Genomic DNA, 23,967 nt, shown 5'->3' on the forward strand with positions numbered 1-23,967 from the left:
CCCACTCAGCATGTTGTACTAGCACAAACTTAAGTAAGCCTTTTCCTGTCTCATTGTGAGCAGCTTTGGGGCCCCCGGGCTGCTCTGCCTGCATAGTGTGTGTTTGTGTGTGCATTTGGGTCAGCGCGCGTGTGTCAGTGTGTCGGTGTTTACATAAACTGACAAACCCACTCACCTTTTCCTGTCCTTCCCAAGGTGAAACAGTTATTTCCATATTTAGCCAAAGCAAATATAAAAGTCAACACCACAGGCCTAAAAGAAGAGTTTATAATTTTGTTTGTTTTGTTTGTACAGATGTTTGTTTTGCATCTACTGACAAAAAACGGAAGGTGCAGACCACAAAGACATATAAAACATGAAATGAAAGAGAACACTTTTGTCTATACGTACGGGTTTTAAAGTTAATCCCTCCTCTCCTGTATGGACTGTAGGTGTGAGAGTTGGAGTGACCCACTGTCCCTTTGTGTTGAGCAGCAGCTGTCCGCCCCTAAATTGAGTCCATGTGGGTTTAGGGTGTGGTCTTGCATGGTGCACATTTCCTTCCAAGAGTGGGATTATAGTATGTTACATAACACACTCTGTGTTTGTGTGTGTTTGATATGGAACTTTGAATGTGCATTCCTTGTATCCTTAAATTAGGCTCGCCCGTGGGTTACAAACTATTCATACAGGAAGTGTGAAGGCTACAAACATGCATTTGTTTTTGTATGACTGTTTGTTGAGGAGGCAGAGAGCATGTAGGAGAGAGTGCAGTAAGGAGTTGTTTTCAAGCTTAAAGCAGAAGTCCACTTTTTGGCAGAGAGAGAGAGTTAGATGAGAAAACCAATACCATTCTCATATCTGTCTAGAGCTGCAACTAATAGCAATTATTTTTTCGACTAATCACTTAGTCTTTAAAATGTCAGAGAATAGAGAAAAATGCCTATTATAATTATCATAATTAATAATAATTATTATAATATAGTTCTCAGAGTTCAAAGTGACGTCTTTATATGTCTTGTTTTATTTGACTAGTCTAAAACCAAAGATATTCAGTTTACTATCATTTTTCACAAAGAAAAGCATTAAATAATCACTTATGAGAAGTTGAAACCAGCTAATTTTTGGCATATTTCCATAAAAATTACCAATCGATAAATCGACTAATTGTGTTAGCCCTATATCTGTCCGTTAAATAAAAGACCACATACAACAAGCAGCTGGTTAGCTTAGCTTAGCATAAAGACTAGAAACAGGGTGAAACAGCTAGCCTGGTTGTGTCTATCAGTGATCAAATCCGCCCCTCAGTGCATCTAAAGCTCACTAATTTACACGTTATACCTCATTTGTCTAATTTGCATAAAAACTGAAGTGTAAAAATGGCAATTCACTGTTTTAGGGGCTAGACCTTTTCTTGGCTCTGAGCAGTTGCCAGGCAACCAGGAAGTTACTGGTTCTGGCCAAGAAATAGTCCAGCACACGTGGACAGCATGGATGTATAAAGAGAACTGAATACAGTGTCAGAGGTGGGGCCCTGTTCATTCCTATGAAAGTTGCTCAGTGGCGCATGAAGCCAAAAACGTTCAACTTCTTCCGTATTACTTCCGTATCTGGGGGGCACATAGAGCAAGCTGTTTCCGGTTTAGCCCTCTGGGTATTGAATGGGGATAAAACAATTCAATTGTGTTGCTCTTCTAGACTTTCAGAGTGTGATTGGACCGAACGGGTCAAATTTTGATAGTGAAAGTCATTTCGCAGGGGTTGTGACACTCAAAAAAAATTATCTCCTGACTTCCAGACGTCTCTTTCACAATATAAGTCTATGGTAAAAAGTCTTTTTGGGCCCAATAGCATCATGTGATGTTGAAATTACAGGGTTTGGCCGCTATGTCAAATTGGCTTCAAAGCCCTGTGCTGTTCCTTGGGGCTTGGTGGACAGAGCAAGGCTAGCTATTCCCCTATTTCCAGTCTTTTTGCTACGCTAAGCTAAACAACTGCTGTCATACTTAAGGGGCAGATATTAGAGTGGTACCAATCCTCTCATCAAGCTTTCTACCAGAAAACGAATAAGCGTACTTCCCAAATTGTTGAACTAATCCTTTAATAGAAGACTTGAGTCCACATATTCTTTTGGAAAAGTGAGTAGTGTGATGTGTGATACTGCTGCTTCCTCTCGGGTAACACAGACTTTATGGTTTCAAGGTTCTCTTCAAGGAAAACCAGCTTTCATACTTCCTTGGTCTGGCTTAGCAGGATCCAAATGCTAATGCCGGTTTTTGCACATTAGTCTCTAAACATTAATCTCAGACACATTTGTGTGTCGGTCCTTTGGGTTGAGCAAGAGATGTTGGAGAGTGTGTGATTGTGTGCAAGGTTGTGCTTGCGTGGGCTGGATGTGCTGTTTGGGGACAGGTCCAAGCATGGAGTCACCTTTTTCCCCATGGTTGTCACCACTCACTTCAGCACTTCTCACACATGTCTGCCCTGTTTTGTCCAACCTGCCGTTGCCTCCTCTGATTCATGCACTCTGCTCACCACCTTTCATTTAACATTACACTGTAGGTGTAGAGCAACAACTTTAAAAAGAGAAGAAAGAAGAAGGGAAACTCTTTGAAACTACTGCTCTTCTCCAAAGACCTGTAGCTTTTCCATGCAAATGAGAGACAAGTTTACATTAGCGTCGGCAGTAATAGCATTAATGACAACTATTGGCAACATTCGCATTTGGCATAGCTCCATCACTGGGCCGGTCTCCAGCGGGTCAGCCTCCAGATGTGTCGGAGACAGTTTACGACCGTGCCACGGAACGACTTTCTTTACCTCGCTTGCATGCTCGTGTACTGCACTGTTTAGGGTGATTAATGTCCAGGCTACTTGCTCCTAACGAGAGCTGGGCAGCTTGTTAAAGGGAAAAACATGCAGGACACTTAAAGAGCTGCAAATTAAGGGTGCGGTGGAATATTGTTGGTAGTTGTGGGGTATTTTCGGATGAAGAAATGGAGTGACTGCAGGAGGAGGAATGGTTTGAAGGCTGAGACGTACAGTACAGCCGATACACTATATCACATTAGGCACACTCTTAATGTACTGTACTGTGCATGTTTATGGATTTAACATGTTGTGAGGAATACAGTTTATCCTGGTGGGATAATATAATAGTTTTTCAGCATTTTAATTCTTGTTTTGTCTTGCCAATAAGCTGTTTGTTTACACACAGTCAGAGGGAAAACTGCATATTGTTTGTTTACTTTTCTTTACGCACACCATATCAAAGGGGAGTGGTGTCACAATTCCTATGTATGATTAATTTTCATCTAGCTGTTGAGTTGTATAGTTTTAAAAAGTGTTAAATACATATACCATTACATTAGCTACACAGCAACACAGTAGCTACTGTATATAACATCTTCAGCAGCACCTGGCAGTTGATAGCTACCTGGAAACAGTTGTTAGGACTGTATCACAGGACGTTTTATGGTTTGAGTTGGTGTAACCTGTTTAACTTGGCCATAATTGTCAAACCTGTCAGACTTCTCGTGACAGCTGCCATTCAGAGCAGAACTCAATTACAACTGCCACAATGAACATGACTACTAACAATTTTAGTAAATGTCATTTTTTTCTTTGTGATTGGTAACTGAAAATATCTCATACATAATAACCCAGAAAAGGCTTTGCCAGTTTGGAAAGCATGGAAATTGGGACAAACCGCACTAAATCAATTTAGTTTTCCATCATAATTCATAACACAATTTGCTTTTACATCTACACATTCATATTAATAGTGAGAAACTTTTCTTTAACACCTAATCAGAGTGTCAAAAACCCTGAAATAGAGTAGTAACACATTACTGCAATAAAAGGTAATATAAGGCGGGTCCAGTGCATCCATTACTGTAGGTCAGGAAATGATTCTTGAGTTATGGGAGTGAAATATTTCAGCAGGTCTAAATAGCAGTGTAATGCTCTGAAGTGTACACACACTGATTTTGCAGGTGTTCATACAAGTTTATTTTGTTCATCTCAGGGTCAAACATTGAAAATCTACCATATACACATGAGTTGGCAATATGGACTAAATCTGAAGGCAGTAATCCACGTTGTGATTAAACAGCGGAGACTATGTTGTTGTAATGTGGCTTTCTGATTCTGACAGTGTGGAGAAATATTGTTTTGTGGGAATAAAGTTTGCTTCAGCACACCACACACATGCATGTGTATATTTCAAGTGTTTAGTCTACATCTGTGTTTGTTTTACAGCGTGTGTTAGGAAAGTTGTGATTGTTGCTGTCAGGGGAAAATGACTTATGCTGAATATTAGTCATTTTTATGCTGATTGCGCAGATATAGATATACACTAAATCATCCATTTTGCAAAATAAATCATATGAATGTGAGAAAACAATTACGCTCAGCAGTCACCACCATAACGAAGTCTATCCATAAAGCCTAGTTAGTGTCATACGTTTACCCAAACCACTGGTTTTGGAAATATTAGCCTATAACAATACTACATACACTGAAAGCCACACCATGCAGGAGTTTGACCATGATAAGTTACAAGCATTTAACTGACTAACCGACTGTTGGACTCTGTCGTGTGATAAAAACTGTGTGGCCACCATGAGACTAAGAGTGCACATCATTATATTTGTAGTAAAACATAGTCACTAAATGTTTATATTGGGTGAAAATGTAAGTGTTTATAAATGGACTGAGTAGGTTTTGTTGGCTTTCACTGTACTGAAATTATCCCTCTTATAAACCGCATTTGATCATGTGCCATATTGGCTATAATTCAGGCCTATTGGATTGTAACGTGCTTACGAATACCTTTTGAGATTTTGACAGGGCTTACAGCTAGATCCTCCAATAATGACTGGATCTTCCACCATATGACGTGCTGGAACATTTGTGTCATCCTGATGTTTGCATGTTTATCGCATGTGTAACATTACACTAATATAGTTTTCATTGTTGTGTCTGGATTAATCTGCACGCTCTCTGCCTCCACAATCAAACACACGGCTGAGGTTGGTGAGTTGAGTGTTACAGACAGGCACTGGCTCGAGCTGCCTTCATGTTGTCCTGGTGTGACCTCAGCGTCTTGGCCACATGGTTGCCTTAAAAAAAAGGGGGGGGGGGGGAGTACTTTACTCTCTCATAACATTTTTTTTCTCTTTGTCTTTTGCTCTCTGTCTCCTTGTTTATTCTCTAACCACAGCTTTTCCTCAGGGAATCGTTTAGAGAGAGTGAAAAAGTGCTTTGGGGGTGGATGAGAGAGACTGAGGGGAAGGGTTGTTGAGACAGAGAGAGGAATAACAGTATGGATGCTGTGAACATCCTCTTTCTTGTTCCCACCATAAACTTCCCAAATATTTTTAGATCACATGGGGATCAGAGGTGCTGCAGAAAATTATGCTGCCATGCATATGATACCATATGTAATTGTTTAAAGAGTATAGCATGACATAGCAGGCTACACACCGTGACTGATGGGACACACAACAGCACATTATAATGTGATAGATCACATGCCTTAAATCTGTAGGGGAGTAGTTAGGAAAATGTACACACACACACACACACACACACACACACACACACACACACACACACACACACACACACACAGACATGCTCATATCTGAGAACTGGCTAATGTCAATATTACTGTCACTGTGATGTTGACATCTGTTTAAAGGTACAGTGTGTAAGATTTAGTGGCATCTAGTGGTGAGGTTACAGATTGCAACCAACTGAATACCCGTCAACTCTCTCTTTCCAGTGTGTAGGAGAACCTGCTGTGGCCGCAAAACTCGCGAAAAACGAAAAAAAGCACCCTAGAGCCAGTGTCTCTCCTAAGCTAATAAAAACATGATTCTTATTTTCAGGTGATTATACGCTAATTAAAACATACTTATTAATATTATATTCCATTTCTGCCAAGTCTGTTCCACTAGATGCCGCTAAATTCTACACACTGCACCTTTAAGAGAAGAAGTATTTTGCTCAGGAGCATTTTATATTTTCATAGCTCAGCTTTTCCCTGCTAGCTTGAAGAGTGAAATTGATCACACTTCAGCTATAGGTTTAAGTACAATTATAAATAGTTACAATTTTGATTAATTATTACCTTGTTTTGTCCATAATATGTCAGACAATAGTGACGACTTATATATTTCACACTTTCCCAGAGCCAAGCTGACATCTCTTAATTGCTTATTTCGTCCAAGCAACTGCCTAAACCCAATGATATGTAATTTATATTGATATAAAGTAGGGAAAGGAAGCATTTGATAAGCTTGGAGCAGCAAATGTTTTGCTTGTTGCTTGATATGGGACTTGAGCATTTAATCAGTTTGTACTGGTTGAAAATTTGATTCTCTAATTTTCTAATTGTTTAATGGACTAGTCATTTCAGCACTAGTTACAGGTGATTCAGTCTAATTTACCAGTCCCAGTAGGAGTGTTGGTGTGCTGCTTCAGGGGTTAATATTTCAGAGGTGATGGAGTTGTTTTCCTGTGATCCAGATCCAGCATGTGTGCAGCATCCGTTCCACAGCTTGCCTCCAATCCATGTGCGTAGGGCTGGAGTAAAAAGCCCACATAGGGGATCCTTTGTTTAGGAGAGTCTAGGCATGGAAGATAATTTACAAGCCGCTAAGGTCCTCACGCCATTGGCTGATGAGGCTCTGTCTGCTTCTGCGAAAGGCATCCCGTATGTGTGTGTGTCTATACGTCTGTGTGTGTGCGGCGGGTGTGCGCACGTCTGCTGTAGCAGCGCTTTGCTACAGAGGCTCACAGTCGCCCTAGTCATGACACCCAGGAGCTTGCCCTGCGCACGGCTACTGTAGCCAGCGTTTCTTTTGAGGCTGAAGGAGGCAAAGCAAGATGGCCACCAATACCTTTTAGGGTTATGCTGCCTAAACTAGAGGGGCTTCCTCCGAGGACAGACAAAGTAAACGCAACATTTGCCCCAGGGTCTATTGTCTCGCTGCAGATGGGTCAGCTACAGTGGAGCTCATCTAGAGGTTATCCTCCGTTGTCTCTCTCTCTCTCACCCTGGATTTAGCTGATTGGAGCGCTTTATTTGGAAGCTGATGTTATTGTTCCTAGTGAATCACTGAGGACCCGGGCTTCTGTGTTTGAGTGTTTGGCTTGTCTTTTCCAGGTGGGTTTAAAGGATGTGACAACAAAGTCAGCAACAAAGAGGTCAGTTTCCACGGTAACAGACACCCCTCTTCTTTTTCCCCCGTCGCATGTCTTTTTTAGCCGCTGTAGTTTTATAAAGAACCCCTTTGCTTCCCCTTTTTTTTTCTTGCAGTGTTTTGAACAGCCATATTTCTGCACCTGCTGTTTCCTGACTGTGCTCAGCAGAGAAGTGGAGTGCTTGTAAGCCTTGGGTCGTAACTTGTAATTTGGCAGGCTTTACTCGTTTGGCTGCAGTAGTAATGGTGTTATTATTGTGCGGTTTGTAGAAAAGGTCCTCCTGTTACTGATGCGGTCTTAATCTGTATAATTTTATAGTTGATTAAGCTGTGATTCATGCTGATGTATTGTGAGCCAGTTCTTTCAAGTTTCCTTTGTCACAGTTTTGCTTTTTGTGTAGTGTGTTGACTTTCGTGACGTTGAGACAGGAAACGCTCACTCTATGAATGAGGGAAATTCTCACATGCTCAGAGAAACACACATAAACCACTACTTACACTCTCAGCCAGGAAGGAAGCGTGTTTTTTTCAGCATATCGTTGTAAGAGCAGCGTGAGGTGTAAACCCTAACAACGTGTGATTTTTGCACAAGTGAACAAGAGCGACACAACTGAAAGTAAAACAGAATTCATTTCATCAAAGTCTAGCACGCACTTTTCTGTCAGAGTAGTGGCAGTTGAAGCGTTTGAATTCAGGTGTGTATGTATGTGTACATGTTTAAATGTATATGTGAGTGTGTTTGTGTGTTGAATTGAGAACGGATACACACTCCGAACCTCCTCGGAGACCCATCTCTCTCTGGAGACAGAGAATTGTTAGGATTCAAGCGGCGGTCACACTTCTGTTGCTAGGGTAGGTCTCTGAACGTGTGTTTGTGTGTAAAGCACTCACCCTTAGATACTCTAGTGAATGTTTTGTTGATCTTTAAAGCTTTGGACAGTCAGGCGCAGGACTTGGGTACATGTGTGTCTCGGAGAAAAGAAGAAGACTGTGTTTGCACTTGAAACAGTACAGTACCGTGTGAGTGACTTCGGGCGCCTCGAGGCAGACACGACAGACACAGCACAAAGACATAGCCCTAACTCATCACAGACCCCGCTCTCTCCAGAGACCCGGTGGCTAAGTGAGAGCACATGACTCTGCATTTACGTCCTGCATTAGGCTTTTTGTTATCACAAGGTTAAATGTAACATAATTAAAAACAGGGGCTGTACTTTGATGTCAGCTTTGGATCATGAACACTTGGATGCACAAATGGATGCACAATCAGGCACACGCATACACATGCACAGGGACACGCGTGTGTCTGGTGCAGTGCTGGAAGCCAGCCAGTGTTGCTTTGTCATTGAAAGCAGTTTATTGTGACAGATACACTGCCTTTTAACCCTCTCTCTCTCTCTCTTTCTCTCGCTCGCTCGCTCTGTGTTCCCCATCTTTTCTGCTCTTTTTCTCCCTCTCTCATTTGAATGTCGCGGTGGCCAATTTCCACATGCTGTGTGGAGCGGGTGTCTCACCCTGTTGCATTGGCAGCTTCGGTATTGCCTCAGCCTTTGCTCCAACTATCTGTTGCATCAGCAGCGTTTCTAATGGCTCGGTCCCAACTGCTGTGGAGAGTGCAGTGGACTGGAGAGAAAGCGTGATGGATCAGAAAGAGATCAGGGAATACCACATCACTTAAAAGATTTGGTAATAAATCGGCTCCACCTTATTAATCATGTCTGGTCTCAACATTTTATGTCCACTTGTTCTCTTCTTGCAAAGTCAAACAACCTCTACTTAAAGAAAAAATCCAACACACAACACCTTAATAGTGTTTTAATAAACAGCTTTTGGCAATGTGTTTTGCATTCCTGTGCATAACTGGCCAAGAACATACACAAAGTGGTGTCATGTTTAAATATTTCCAACACAGCTACAACATTTTTCAGCAATCTCAACCATCAGTGGGAAACACGTCTATCTAGAACAGCATGTTTCATCAGTCAGACAGACTGTAAAAAAATCATTGCAGAAGAGGTAGAGATAAAACTTTTTTCCACTGACACTGGCTTAAATTGTCTGGAATATTTAGGGGTCCCTATTGTATCTGTTAGGATTATTCTTGTGCCCTAAAAATATCTGAGTCTGAGAAACCAAAACAACTACAGTTCCCAAACTTGACTGATAGGTTGGAAATCGCACCCACTACTCAGACAAAAAAATATATACCAAGTGGCCAGATGCTATAACAAAAGACTTTATGTTTTGGCATATAACCTCTGAACTGTCAGCCACAAATACAAAATTATTTTTTTCCTGGATTCAGTGGGTCCAGAAGAAACGCCCATTTGCACCTAGATAGATTTTCAACCATTTTGAATTTTGCCCAAATTTGTTTTTTTGCTAATCCTCCTACAAATTTTGAGCAATCGGCACAAAATGTGGCACATAGCATATCTGTCAGAAAAAAGTACTTTTTCAGATTTTTGATATTCCATATCCTTTTGAAATTATACAATTTTAAACCTCATCTTTAAGTTAAATTTTACATAAATGCTCATAAATCAAAATTGGCTATTGTACCTAACTTGGTGCATAGTCCTGGGATATTCTGCCACTAGGGGGCACCACTAATGCAAAAAGCTTAAATAGCTGCATGGATTTGAGTGAAAATTTTTCCATGTTCTACTGTTATGTTCAATTCATTGTATAAAGTTTGGTGATGATTCGCGAAAAGGGGAGTGATTTATAAGTGTGAACTCACGTATTCATCAGTATTGCAGTCAGAACTTCCAAAAATCATTTAAAGTTCACTGTAGGACCTAGAGAGATGAAATTATTTCAGCACTTCCACTGATGTGTGATAAAAGTTTGCCTCACTGCAACCTATGATCAGTTCAGAAGTCATTCACTCTATATTTGTCAAAATATGCAAAATCAGTGAACATCTATATCTCCACAAGTCTTCATTCAAATTCTACCAAAATTGACACAGACAATCTCTAGATGGTAGATATCAAGTGTTTTAAAATGGTGTTGAGATCGGTCAAACAGTGAGTACGCAGTTATATTCAATATCTTTCTGTAATTTGTACTGTATGCACAACATTTTCTCTCTTGCTCAGTGTTGGATCACACGTCACCAAAATATTTGACAGTGCATCCAAAACCAGCAGAATGATGTTTCAGAATTTTCTCACCAACATTTTCACTGTTGTAAGCGTTTTCAATTTAAATAGACAAAAGTACCCCAGTCTGGCACATGTGATGTCATCGCCTCAAGTTGTAAGAGGGTGTGTGGAAAGCAATGTCTCCCCAGTGGCGCAGTCGTCACCTTCTCTGGGGACACAAAGGTCCCTGGTTCGAGTCCCAGGGTGTCCAATATCAGTTAATTGATAAATAATTTGCTGGAATAACCATTGCCAGAATCTCCAAAGTCAGAATCAGATCAGATTCTTATCTTCTGATCTGATTCTGATCTTGACCCACCCTCCACAAAATCTTCCAGTTCTTGGTCTGTGTGTCATCATTTCAGTTTGCATTCATGAAAACCATATTTCATTAACAATTAAATAAGAAACAAGCATCCAGAGTCTCCCAATCTGCTTGGACCTCGATCATTGCTGTTTGCTGCTATAGTTTACATGTTGCTTTTTTACTCTGTTTGCTTGACTTAAAATCATTTTCACTCTCTCTTTTGCCACCACAAATGTAATCAGACACTAAATGCAACAAAATTCACAAGGACATCTTGTTTCTTAAATCTTCTTATCAGAAGTCTAGGTTGAACCCAGCCAAAAAAAAACACATTTCAGCAATTGATAACGAAGTAAATGCACTGATGTTACAAACTGGTGATAATATGATGTATATATAACAATCATGAAATATTGCTTAAAGAAGCACAGCCTTGATTCTTCAGCCCAAACTAAAATGTATGTTGTACACAATACATATTATTAAATACATATTATGTCCTCGTTTTAAATATTTGTGAAGAACTTCTCTCTGGCTTTAGAGCTTCCCACAGCACAGTAACAGATCTCTTGAAGCTGAAGGTAACTAATAACCTTCTTTAAACAACCGATGCAGGAGATTGCTCAGTATTAATCCTCTTAGACCTCTGCGCTGCCTCCAACAACTTTAATTTTCCAACTTCAATTGAGTGCTTGTAGCTGTGCATGAGTACAATTTTTCCTGCTTCACATCCAACTTTTCAATGCCTTTATCATCAAGAATGACAGTTAGGGCTTCTGCTCAGCAGCCGTCACATGTAGGATGTCATTCTTTCACTCTACTAGTCTCTTTATACTTGTGCCAAACTCAACCCACTGTTTTCATGTTGTCAAGTCCCATCTATACCCACCTCACTCAAAATGTATCTATTTCTATTTTACTTTTTGTCCCTTCTTTCAGTTTCTTAATACTGTATACTGTAAAACAATATATTCTACTATCCTTGATTTTTTCACTTTTGATAGAAATAGAAGGAACACAATTGAACAGAGCACATGTAACTGATAAACTCAAGTGTTTTGTGTTTGGTCTGTGGGTTCGTAGGAATCTGGTTTATATTGAAGTGCTGATGCTGCTTTCTCTTTATCTGTCAGCTTGAAGTGCACATCCCCTGCTGTAAAATGCATTAAAACAGTGGCGGTGGTAGAGTTTAATGGGTGTTTATGCCAGGTAAACAGTGATAAAGTACATATCTCCCGCTCCCCTGCAGTTATGCTACTTCATTAGAGGGAACATGGGGTGTCTCTCTCTCTCTCTCTCTCTCTCTCTCTCTCTCTGTCTGTCTCACACACACACACACACACATATAAAGTACACACAGATCACAGTAATGCACACACATCCTCCAGCTCCTGCAAACGACTTTGAGATCCTTTTGTCAGCTGAGTCTTGGCACATGATGCAGTGTTTTTTATCTTTGTCACGCTGCAACATTTTTAATCAGTCTTCCACTGCTGAAGGCTTTAGTTCTGAATGTGATGCAGGGTTAAATCATAACATGAGAAGCAGCTTGACATGACTTCAGCTGATCATATGCTCACTCAAGATGACGAGGAATAAAGGACGCTTTTACATACTTACAGAGAGACTGTATATAGGCTAGATTTAGTACATCAGAGGGGGTTTATCTCTGTGCCCTGTAACATGTAAACTACAATATTCACTACAGTAGCAAGACCTTCATCAAATCCTTGTTAAAACTGCCTTTACTTTCTCTTTTTTCCAAAATTCTAATTTCTTTTTGCATATGATTGTCTGTATCTAGACAGTGTACAGTACAGTAGACAGTGTGGCAGTACATAATCAACATGGCTAGAACCAATCAATATGTCAATACTGTGGACCTTTGGATTGTCATAGCTCTGCTGGCAGTTAGAATCTGTCTTAGCTGAAGGGTCAAGCTGCACTGAAACTCCACTGTGGATAGGACCCCAAGTGGATTAATCACTCACTTAACAATGCACAGGGGTTAACATGGCAGGGCAGCTGTGTGAATAATCACATGTGCTTGCACACACATGCATGCATGCCCAGGAACACACCCACAAAACCCTGTACAAACATAACATGTACATGCACGTTGTCTACATGCCCTCAGTGACCCACCGGTAGTGACGCAATCATGAACTGTGCGTGACTCCAAATGTTTACTTGTTGGCTCTCGGCTACCTGGGGGTCTGCGGATCTCAACACTCCACAGCTCAGGCAGGAATGTAGTCCTGATTGAAGCCTCGGCCGTGAACTAACGCGGTTTAACTTTTTATTAGCTTTGTTTAGAGATCCGTTTCTGCAAGATTTATAGAGAGCAGATTCTTTGTTTTCACATGCCATAATATTTTCCACAGCCTCGATAATGGCTGCAACAGATGCTCATGCCATGCTGGGAGGCAATCTGTTGTGCTGTGTGCCGTGACTGTTTAGAACAAGCTGAATCACTGTATACCGCCAGAGCTTGTTGAGTCACCTCTCTCTCCTTGTTTCTCTCTCTCTGTCTCTCTGTCTCAGGTGGTTCCAGAAAGTGGGTCGGTAAATGGCAAAGGCAAGGCACAGATGGATGACACCCACATGGCAGCAGAGGAGGATGAGGGGGAGGAAGGCCACATACCTCATACACAAGCTCCCCCCATTACCCACTTGCTCACCCACAACCTGGCCTCGGACCAACGGCCAGCACTTATTAAAAGAGAGCCTGGGCTGGAGCTGACCAGCATTGCACTTCACCAACACGTATGCTCTTCTGTGACTTTTCAGAATGGTTCTGCTGAGAACCTGACAAAACCCAACGGTGCTAAAATGACTACGGGGTCACAGTCTGATCTAAAGTCTGCATATCAAAGGACTATGATGGCATCAGAGTCTCAAAGGACTATAATAGCTGCCATCCCTAAAGACTGCTCTGAGAATGGACCCAAGACTCCTCCAGATGACATGTCAGTTCCACTAAAGAAGATCAAACTGGAGGAGCCGTGGGTGTGGATCACTGAACAGGCCACCACAAAGCTGAGTGATGAGGATGAGGTCTGCGAAGACTCGCTATCCACGCTGGCGGCTGTGGTGTGTCTGTCTGTCACAGAGAGGAAGGGACTGGAGGAGAAACTTTGCAGCTCACGTTCTTCCATTCTTTGCTCCATCAAAACTGAACCACCAGATTTGCACTTTGTTAAAAAAGAGCCAGAGGACTTGAAGAGTGACTTGTGTCAGAAAAGCACTCCTGTTAGCCTGCAAAGGACTCCCCAGACTATCAAAAGTGAACCTCCTCCAAATGTCTTGCTACCAAGTGTGCAGTCTTTGGCAGAGAGGAGAAATCTTAGTTTTGATCAGGCTATTGCTATTGAGGCCTTGACTCAACTGGCAGCTATACCTCAAAGCATCCCAGGGTCCAATAAAGCTGAAAGTAAGTGTGAACATCCCATTTCTGCGGCTGCCCCGCTTACAACCTCCAATACAAATACACCCCTGCAAGAAGCCAAACCCACAGCAGCTATCCGCTACAACAAAGTCTCGGTCATCAGCTCACCACTTCACCAGACGTCAGTCATACGCCCTCCTGTGGCCAGACAAGGGAATGTTATCCAGTGCTCCCAGGGGCCGAGCCCCAGCACAAAGCTGTCTCTGCAGGACCTCTTAGAGGCCAGCTCAGACAGTGATAGAAGACCCTTTAGGAGGACAGAGCAGGGCTTTGGCTCTCATGTCATCAAGTCGGAATGCAGCTATAAAGATCCCAGTGACATAAAGTTCAGTAAAGATCATGAGCGGTTGTTCGGGGAGGACAGAGAGAGGGTTGTTAAAATGAGAAACAGAGATGAGGAGGAGGTGGCAGCTCAACTGGCAGACCTGGCCTTCATCATCCAGTCCAGACACAACCTGCAGTCGGAGAACAATCCTCCAAAAGGAATGCCTGTATCAGCCATCAAATACAACTATAACTCACAGCTACCCCCCATTCAGAAAAAGACCCTCACAAAGAAAACAAAAGCAACCCCTTCCAAGCCCAGGAAGAAGAAGATAAGTGATGGACTACCAGAGGGAATCAACCGCAGGACCCCCCTCTCAAAACGCATGCCAAATGGAGAGACGCACCACAGGAGCAGAGGCCAGAAGACCCTACCGCAGGGGAAATCAGGTCTTCCCCACAAGAGGAACCTGTTCCTGCCTCAGGCTCAAATTGACCTGAAGAGATACTTAGCTGAAGCTCAGGAGGAAGAGAGGCAACTCATCTATCACAGTCACACAAACAACACAGCCCTCTTAGGGCCGCAGACTCAGAACTACGGCACTCTCACAAGGGTCAACCACACTCTTGGTCAAGAGAACCAGCCATGGTCCCTTTCAAATGGTCCACTCCACCACCACAATCCATGCAATGGTCATGCTGCAGGACCGGGGCAGGAGTGTGAAAGGCGTTTGTTTACTCAGGTAGCGCAGCATGGTGCTGATCCTAACCCCAGCCCAGCCAATACTGCTTTCCTCAGCCACACCACTGGGTATCCCGGTATGGCTAATGGCTTCTCGGGGGCACGGCAGTCCCCTCCTCCAAGTCAGCAGGGCTACTACAAGCTGGAGAGGTCTGGACCCATTACTGTCCTGTCCACGTCTACTGATGCGGATCCGGGCCACTCTGCGGAGTCAACTCCATCCAAGAACAGCGTCAACAGCTTTCTGGAGTCTCCTATGAGTTTTCTGGACACCCCTACCAAGAACCTGCTCAATACACCTTCCAAAAAACTGGCCGATCTTCCATCCTGTCAATGCATGGGTGAGTTGGTGCTACTTAAGATTTTTTTAGAACAACACTAGTCTGTATTTCCTAACTTGGTATCACATTTGTTTGATTCCACTTTGTGACTAAATCAGACCTGAAAATTTGCTTTCAAGTAATATGCAGTTGACCTCAAACAGGCTTTCACTTTCTGTCTCTCTCTGATGTACACACACACACACACACATACAATAGCTGTGTCCTGATTCAAGGGCCAATTCAAGCAAAAGAAGGCTGCATTTCTCGGCCATATTTGGAGGAGCCTTTGGGATGCTTTCTTGACCCGTTACAGTGTATTTGGCCTTGAAATGTGGACTTCCATGGTGGTGGCTCCTGAACTGAGATACTACTGCATTTTACTATGTACATCACACTTATATTGATCTGACTCCCTTATCCAGAATGTCTGTAAACATCAGAACAATCAAACCTTTGGCTTTCTAGTTATGAAACTATTGTCTGAAACATTATGGTCAACATGCTATTTTGAAGGACAATTCTCCACCCAGTAAAGTTGCTGCAATATCTAATAGGTGTTGATTTGTTTTCACAGACCAAATCATTGAAAAGGAGGAAGGCCCTTACTATACTCACCTTGGGGCAGGACCTAGTGTCGCTGCAGTGAGGGAACTGATGGAGAACAGGTAGAGTGACTACTAACACCTCTCTTTTTTTGCTAGTCAACCACAGGCTTGGTGGAATCGGGCGGGGTTACAACCAAAGAGTCTGTCATTAAAAGGAAGCATTGCTGAGCTAGCGCAACACGTGCACCCTCTGTCTCAGCTACACACATGTACACACAACACATACACAGCATGTTGAAACAGGAAACCCCCCCAGAGCTGAGACGGGGGGCCCATAAACCAAGATGACAGTCAGTTTAAAACAACTTGAGGTTGACAGTCCATCTGATAGCCACATTTAACTGAAAAAATAATTCTGCAGTGAATGAGTTTTTCAATAAAAAAATAATCTTTTAATCTAAGGAATTCAGTATTTGTTGTTATTACAACTGTTAGGCATGCACACATGCCATTGCTGACTTTATCCTTTCTTGTTGCTGTGTACTTGCAGTGTTGAACTGATTACTAACTGATTACTACAGTCTGAATTTTATTGGTTGCAGGTGTGAGCACAAATGTTAGATTTGTCAATGCTGGAGGCTTTGTGTATTGTCAGTTGCGCTCAGGTTTGAGTAGTAATGTATGTTGCCTAATATGTATTGTCAGTGATATGTGTGCTATGGTGTATAATACACATTTCTGATAAAAGCTGCTCTTACATGTGTTTGGGTGTCACAGGTATGGTGCCAAAGGAAATGCAGTAAGGTTGGAAGTTGTTGTTTACACTGGGAAGGAAGGAAAGAGCTCCCAGGGGTGTCCGATAGCTAAATGGGTATGTGGCTGGTGTTTGTGTCCATGTTAGTATCTTCAATGTCTTGAATATGTCTGCTGTATATTAATGCATTGCTGTGGATTTCATTTCATAGTGTATTTAGGGGCAGAGAACAAAGTCACTCAGATTCTTATCCTAACTTCAACCCTTACCTAACCATAGTCATCTTGAACTGTAAGCTAAACATAACTTCATCCCTAAACTTAGACATTAGGGATTGTACCATTTTAAACAATTGCCCTACATCCAACATTGCAGTTTTGGTCAGCTCATGACAGCTCTTTAACCATAACCCTAGTAGGATCCATAATTTTGTGATATCAATGTGTTAGAGTGCTCTGTGTGTGTGTGCACACTATCATCTGACAGGTGATCCGGCGTAGCAGCGAAGAGGAGAAGCTGCTATGTTTGGTCCGCCAGAGGCCAGGGCACCACTGTGACTCTGCTGTGTTGGTCATTCTCATCCTGGCATGGGAGGGAATCCACCGGCCGGTGGCAGACCATCTCTACCGGGAGCTCACAGATACCCTCTTTAAATACGGCTCCCCCACCAGCCGCCGCTGCGCCCTCAATGAAGAGTGAGTGCTTCTTCCTTTGCCTTGTATTGATGCTAATTCTTCCAGTTTTGTCCATTTCTTTATGTTCCTTCCTCCACTCCGTGCCTACAGTCGTACGTGTGCGTGCCAGGGTTTGGACCCGGACACCTGTGGAGCTTCATTTTCCTTTGGCTGCTCCTGGAGTATGTACTTCAATGGCTGTAAGTTTGCCCGCAGCAAAGTGCCCCGCAAGTTCCGCCTGATTGGAGACTACCGGGAGGAGGTGAGGGAGTGGTCAACTTCCAGAAATCCTAGAGGAAATCATCGATTTCTCTTTGTCTTATTTTGTTTACATTTGTGAGAGGATATTTGGTCAGTAATCCAAGTGCTAGATTATGTCACCATGTGTGGTTTCTCTGTACTTTGTATGGCATAAGTTCTGTTGTTTTTCTACATTTTACTTTTACTCTCTACATTTGCCACCTAGTGGCAGATGTTGGATATGACAATCACACCTGTAGGCAGGCCTAGAAAAAGAACGATTCTTTTGTAAATTCATCCATAATCTTCCCTCTGTCTCTCACTTTTAGGAGGAGAAAATAGAGAACAATCTTCAGAGTCTTGCCACTGACCTCGCACCACTCTACAAGAGACTGGCTCCTGAAGCCTTCCAAAACCAGGTATGAGAAATTAAACAGCTGCCATATTTACCACTCATAGTCCCGAGCTCTCTCAGTCTAGTATTCATAGAATTGATTTGAAGATGCTTCTCTATGTCTTCAAATTGCTGCACACCCTCACTTCAGATTACATTGATGACTTCTTCACAGTTTATGATCTCACTGACTCTAACATTAGTTGTCTCTCCATCACTGAAGATTTGAGAATGTACCCACAGAAAACTTGAACTATAACAAGCTTTTACTTTTACTGTATCTCACAGTATTTATCAGCATTTATTATTAATTGTATTTAGATTTTTAAATATCTTTTGTATTGATTTGCATATGCTTTTTTTTTCATTGAGCATCTGTCTTAATTTTTCATCTTTTGTTAAGTTTATTGCATCTGTTCGCATGTATGTGTTTAAATATAAATAATTTATAATGATAATTTTTCTGTTTTTGTTGCCTGTTCTTCTTGTTCAATGCTGAATCTATTATTAGTCACCACCACTAACCAAACTCCTCTCATGTCTTTTCACCTCTGCTAGGTGGAAAATGAGGAGGCAGGTGGAGACTGCCGGCTGGGCCGGAGGGAGGGACGTCCTTTTTCAGGAGTCACAGCCTGTGTGGATTTCTGTGCTCACGCTCACAAGGACACTCAAAACATGAATAATGGCAGCACTGTAGTAAGCAAGCTACGAGTGTGACACTATGCTATCTAATTCTATATCGTGTGACTTAACGCTCAACCCAACCTCTTTCAAATGTCATTGGTTCTAGTTTTGGTTCAGTCTCTTGAGGTATTGATTGGATATGGCCCCACTGTTTGGTTTAACAGTTTGCCTTTTGTTTGTGTCCTTTTTCAGGTTTGCACTTTAACCAAGGAAGATAACCGTGCAGTCCGCAACATACCAGAAGATGAGCAGCTCCACGTTCTGCCACTATACAAGATCTCTGACAGGGATGAGTTTGGTCAGGTTGAAGGACAGTGGGCCAAGATGCAAAGTGGTGCTCTACAAGTTCTATCTTCTTTTCCCCGAGAGGTGAGTGAACAGGAAAGCAACTTTTGCAACTTTCTAACTCAAACGTCAACGCAAAAAAAAAATGCACCGATTATGTCTCTTTAAATAATTGATTTTTTGTACTTATCAGGTGCGTCTACTGGCTGAGCCAGTGAAATCAGCCCGTAAGATAAGGCAAGAAGCTCGTCTGAAAGCTCAAGCAGAGCGGCTTGAGAAGAAGCTTGGACTGACCCCTCTCACTCCTGCGAAAATGAAAAGTGAAACCCCCAACAAAGGTTGTAAATCCAATTCTCTGATCATGTTTGTCTGTTTTATCAAGTAATTAATTGAGGTCGGAAAGCATACTTTTTTTTTGCTTATCATATACATGTATTTTCTACATTTGAAACAGAGCCACAGGCCTATTACAGCTCTTACAAACTACCACCCAGACCTGCCAGCGTTGGAAGGTACCTACCGGAGAGGAACCAACCCAGCACTTACAGCCAGAGCACCAGCAGCTATCCTACTCCGGGTGCAGGGGTCACCCCACAGAGGGAGATCATCTCCCCCAACCACCACGGCCTGCCTGGCCTCCAGTTTGGACAGAATGGTTTATCTCTCACTTATAAGACAATGAGTGATGCCATGAATGGTGATTCTCCAGCATCTGGTGACCAGAGTGTTCCCAAAAATCAGTTTGGGCACCCATTTGAACGTATACCTCCACATAATGCCCTTAGTGACTACCCCCACACTTTTAAAACTGAGCCCAACGAGGTGCACTGCTCTCCTCTGCGGAGACCCTCCCCCAGTGGGAGTGCTCCTCCTCCCTCCTCCTTCTCCCCCAGACCTACCTCTGAGGGCCTCTTTAGCAGGCTCAATGGACTCCACAGGGCTGCAGGAGATGTCGGCGCAGAGGTCAGGGGCCACGGCCTCGCTCCGCTCTCATCTCTCCCCCTTCCCCCACAAACGACCCCCGTTGAACCAGAGGAAGTTAAGCAGGAAGAGGTGTGGTCAGACAGCGAGCACAACTTCCTGGACCATGATATAGGCGGAGTAGCCGTGGCACCCTCACACGGCTCCATCCTGATAGAATGTGCACGGCGGGAGCTCCACGCCACCACCCCTATCCTCAGGCCGAACCGGAGCCACCCCACGCGCATCTCCCTGGTCTTCTACCAGCACAAGTCCCTGAATGAGCCAGGCCACGGGATGGCTATGTGGGATGCTAAAATGGCCAAGCGGGAACGGGACAGGGAGGAGGAGGCGGAGAGATTAAGGATGGAGGATAGTCTGAGCAAAGGGGTGGGGAAGAATGGCAACGGAGGTGTGGAGCTAGAGGGGGAAACAGGGGAGGAGGCAGAAGAGATGAGGAGGAGGATGAATGTTCCCACACGTCAAGCATGGACTCTTCCGAGGGATGGTGTCATCACCGTGTCCCCTTACGCTCTTACCCAAGTGACGGGCCCCTACAATCGCTGGACTTAATCAACATGTTTTACACACACACACACACACACACATACACACACACACACACATACACACACACACACAGAAAACTCCTACACCCTGTGCTTCTGCCTTACCTCAGTCAACTTCAAACTGCTACTCTCATTTTTATGTCGTTTTCATTGTGCTTTTCTAATATCTCTTTGTTCACTTTGTCCTCCTTCGTCTCTGCCTTCGAAGTGATGAGGAAGACCAAAGTTTGTTGGCTTTTTAACTGTGAGTTTTCGGTGTTGGTTTTTATTGTAAAGAGATGGTGCTTTGAAGCATTTTAAAGATGTTGTTAAACTGGTTTTATATACATGATTAAGAACAAAAAAGATGTGATTATTTATTCTGATCATAACGATTTCTATTTAATTCCTGGTGTAAGCCTGTTTACTGCAAGATTTCTATGATAACCTGCATTATGTGTTGACGCTCAGAATTTATGTTGTACAGTAGGACTATGCTCTTTATTTCAGCCAGTAGTTCTCTTTTCATGAGATGAATCTTATTGGCTTTTACATTGGTGCCATTCTCACTGTAACCTTTTGTTAAGCAAACGCATACATTACATAATGTAGAAAACAAGACTAATATCATGCATATATTTACTACAGATTGTCACATGTAGCATCGTGCTTTTCCTTCTGCTGCCTCTGACTTCTGCTGGCAGTCGATGAATGAAATGTACTTCTTTGGTTTGTTGTTTTGTTTATTTTTCTCCACGTCTGGATGGTTTGTCTTTTATTCACAGATTATGTATGGCATATTAAGAAGCACTTTTTTATTTTCCTAAACTTAACTTGAAAAGGTCCCAATCCATAGGCCTAAATATGTATGTACAGATAGAGATATATAAAGCCTCTTTCACACATAGTTCCCGGTAAATTATTGGGATAACCTTTCAGGCACCGCTAGTGATTTTCGCTATTCACACACGCAGCTGCATTCAGGAACATTTCCGTCTTGCGCCTTTTCACACATGCTATGGCAATGCCGGAATAGATAGGGAAAGGGATAGTCCAGCAGATGGCGGTTAATGCAACACTTATAGATGCCAACCGCCATAAAAATCAACAGAAGAAGAAGGTGATAAGGTGGCAAGGCCGGATGTACGTGTATGCAGCGGAAGGCATGTCCAGTTTCCAGCCATTTTTGGAGAAAAAAAGAGCTTGTTTTCAAACAAAAGAACTTGTATTGCTTGTTAGTCATCAAATCACCCGCGAAAACATTGGCTACTAGTCGCGGATTCAAATGCATCATCAGCGGAGTCTTGTGATTGGTGCGCTTGCTTCACGTGAAAGCATCTTTCGTCAGACGTACATAACCCTTTACATGCTTGTCTTTACGATGTTACTGCTTTCATTCACAACACAGCCGTACTGGCATTTTCCCTGAAGGTGGGAAAGATACAGATTTCCCTGAAATTCGATCCCTGCTCCCATTTAAACACATGACCCCATACAGGAAATGTTCCTGAACATTTCAGGGATAGACTGCATGTGTGAAAGGGGCTTATGACAGTTTAGCATGAACCCTGTTTTATTTCATAGTATTTCTGCTTTTTTTTTTTTTTTTTTTTTTTTTTTTGGATTGAAAATGGCACACATATCTAAGGAAGTTCACTCTCATTTAAAACTCAAGCATAGCATAATAAGCATAATGAGGAATCATAAAATGCTGCAACAATAAAGTGTTCATCATTGTTGGCACTTACTTGATGTTCACCTTCTGAAAAAAATGAATCAAAAAAATTCAGAGGGCACAAACACTTGATCATAGGATTACGAAAAATCTGACTTACTGTACATGTTCATGGTGCTAATGAGATCTCTGTTATTTTCTTTACAGAAATCACATGTCAGATGTGTCAACTGAATATTGCCAGTTTTTTATGTCCATACTCTTGAGTACAAAACTGTGTTAGTTAATGCTGAATCATCCAGCTATTTCTTCTCTTGCCTCCTCTCTGCTTTTGTTGGAAAACCACTCATAAACAGTCATCGGATCCCACTCAAACTTTTGCCTAAGACGATTTCGGGTGCTCGACCCTTGTGAAGCCTTTGTTTACAGATAGCTTTTCTTACAGGGTCTGAATAAGGGGGGTTGTTGTCAACTCCTGGTGAATCAGGATTTTATTTTTTATTACCCACGAAAGAGAAGCTCTTCATTTTAAGAACTCACCAGTGAAATTTCAGCACAAAGACCTTTCACTGATATTCACACTAACACTGGTGGTATAACATTTTCTTTGAGAAAACGTATTGGTTATTTTTACACTTTAACTTCCTTTTGGTGCTAATAGGACAAGATGTCAAGGTCGATTCATTGACTCAAACTGGTTTTATACTGAACGGTGATGGTATGGTGCTCTTTGGAAACTCAGCACACACTGATCTTGTATATACTTCAACACAAAGGTAGTTTTATCATTTCTTTGGATGATTACTGACTGACAACAGACTGGATTGCTGCAGTATCTCACCTTTGATCATGATGTTTCTCAAGTACCAGTAAAATGCAAATTATTGTTCATTTAGAGTCGAAAAGTCTTCCACAGATAACCAAACTCTCCGACAATTCTCAAATGGTTAGTTGGGAAAATCACAACATACACAGAAAATGAAATGAATGTAAACCGTTTTAAATCAGTTGATTTAGAAATAACATTTTGAATATCACAAAACAAAGCTACAGTTGTAAATGTGTCTTTTGATTCATTGTGGAGACGTTCTCGGTCCACATTACGCAAGTACATTGAAAGTCTTTTTTTATCAATGAGGAACTAACAACTAGCACCAGCATTCAAAAATCTGAAAAAAAAACTTTTATTAGTAGAAAATGTGTAAATATGTATGTGAACCATATTGTTTTACTGTACTGTTAATGGTGTTTAGATAATGGATGATCTTGCTTATTTTGAAACTGAATTACTGTACGTTGCTGAAAGTATATCCAGTTTAGACTTGAGAAGAGACTAAATTTAGCATTCCTTTTACGGATGGCTGATCTCTTTCGGGATTGTGAAATAAAGTCATATTTATATTTTGGACCTGATCATGATATTTTCTGTTCTGTTTTGTTGTGTGTGTGTGTGTGTGTGTGTGTGTAATGAAGTGATGCCTGCTTTTACTCTCTTTATAACAACATGAAGCAGGCAGATCCATTTTTAGCCAAAGAGAAAACATTTTATGGGTTAATTTCAGTAAATGGCTCTCTGAATTTCCCACACTAGCAGCTGACTCACTGCAGTGGAATTTCAGTTTAGTAACTTAGACTTTGTCCTCTTAAAGTTTAGCGATGACTCACTGCATGTTTTTGTACAGTTTGTCTCCAGAGCTAATAATATGATTTTTTTTTTCTCTCTCAAATGACATGAAAAACAAACTGACTCAGTGAAATGACGAACTTCTAATTTCAAAAAAAAGT

General features: G+C 42.0%; 1 protein-coding gene across 3 annotated transcripts in view; it reads left to right on the forward strand.

Annotated features, from left to right (window-relative positions):
- Positions 1 to 23,595, forward strand: part of tet1 (tet methylcytosine dioxygenase 1) — a 35,262-nt gene extending 11,667 nt beyond the window's left edge. For all 3 annotated transcript variants that reach the window (XM_044372292.1, XM_044372291.1, XM_044372290.1), the window contains exons 3-12: positions 13,191 to 15,441; positions 15,998 to 16,088; positions 16,746 to 16,839; positions 17,209 to 17,417; positions 17,508 to 17,658; positions 17,966 to 18,055; positions 18,589 to 18,726; positions 18,907 to 19,083; positions 19,193 to 19,337; positions 19,454 to 23,595. In XM_044372292.1, the coding sequence (XP_044228227.1) occupies positions 13,191 to 15,441; positions 15,998 to 16,088; positions 16,746 to 16,839; positions 17,209 to 17,417; positions 17,508 to 17,658; positions 17,966 to 18,055; positions 18,589 to 18,726; positions 18,907 to 19,083; positions 19,193 to 19,337; positions 19,454 to 20,532 (4,425 nt within the window). In that variant the 3' untranslated portion in view covers positions 20,533 to 23,595. The remainder of the gene's footprint in view (positions 1 to 13,190; positions 15,442 to 15,997; positions 16,089 to 16,745; positions 16,840 to 17,208; positions 17,418 to 17,507; positions 17,659 to 17,965; positions 18,056 to 18,588; positions 18,727 to 18,906; positions 19,084 to 19,192; positions 19,338 to 19,453) is intronic.
- The last annotated feature ends 372 nt before the right edge of the window (positions 23,596 to 23,967 follow it).

This window comes from Thunnus albacares, chromosome 14 (assembly GCF_914725855.1).
Source record: "Thunnus albacares chromosome 14, fThuAlb1.1, whole genome shotgun sequence".
NCBI lineage: Eukaryota > Metazoa > Chordata > Actinopteri > Scombriformes > Scombridae > Thunnus > Thunnus albacares.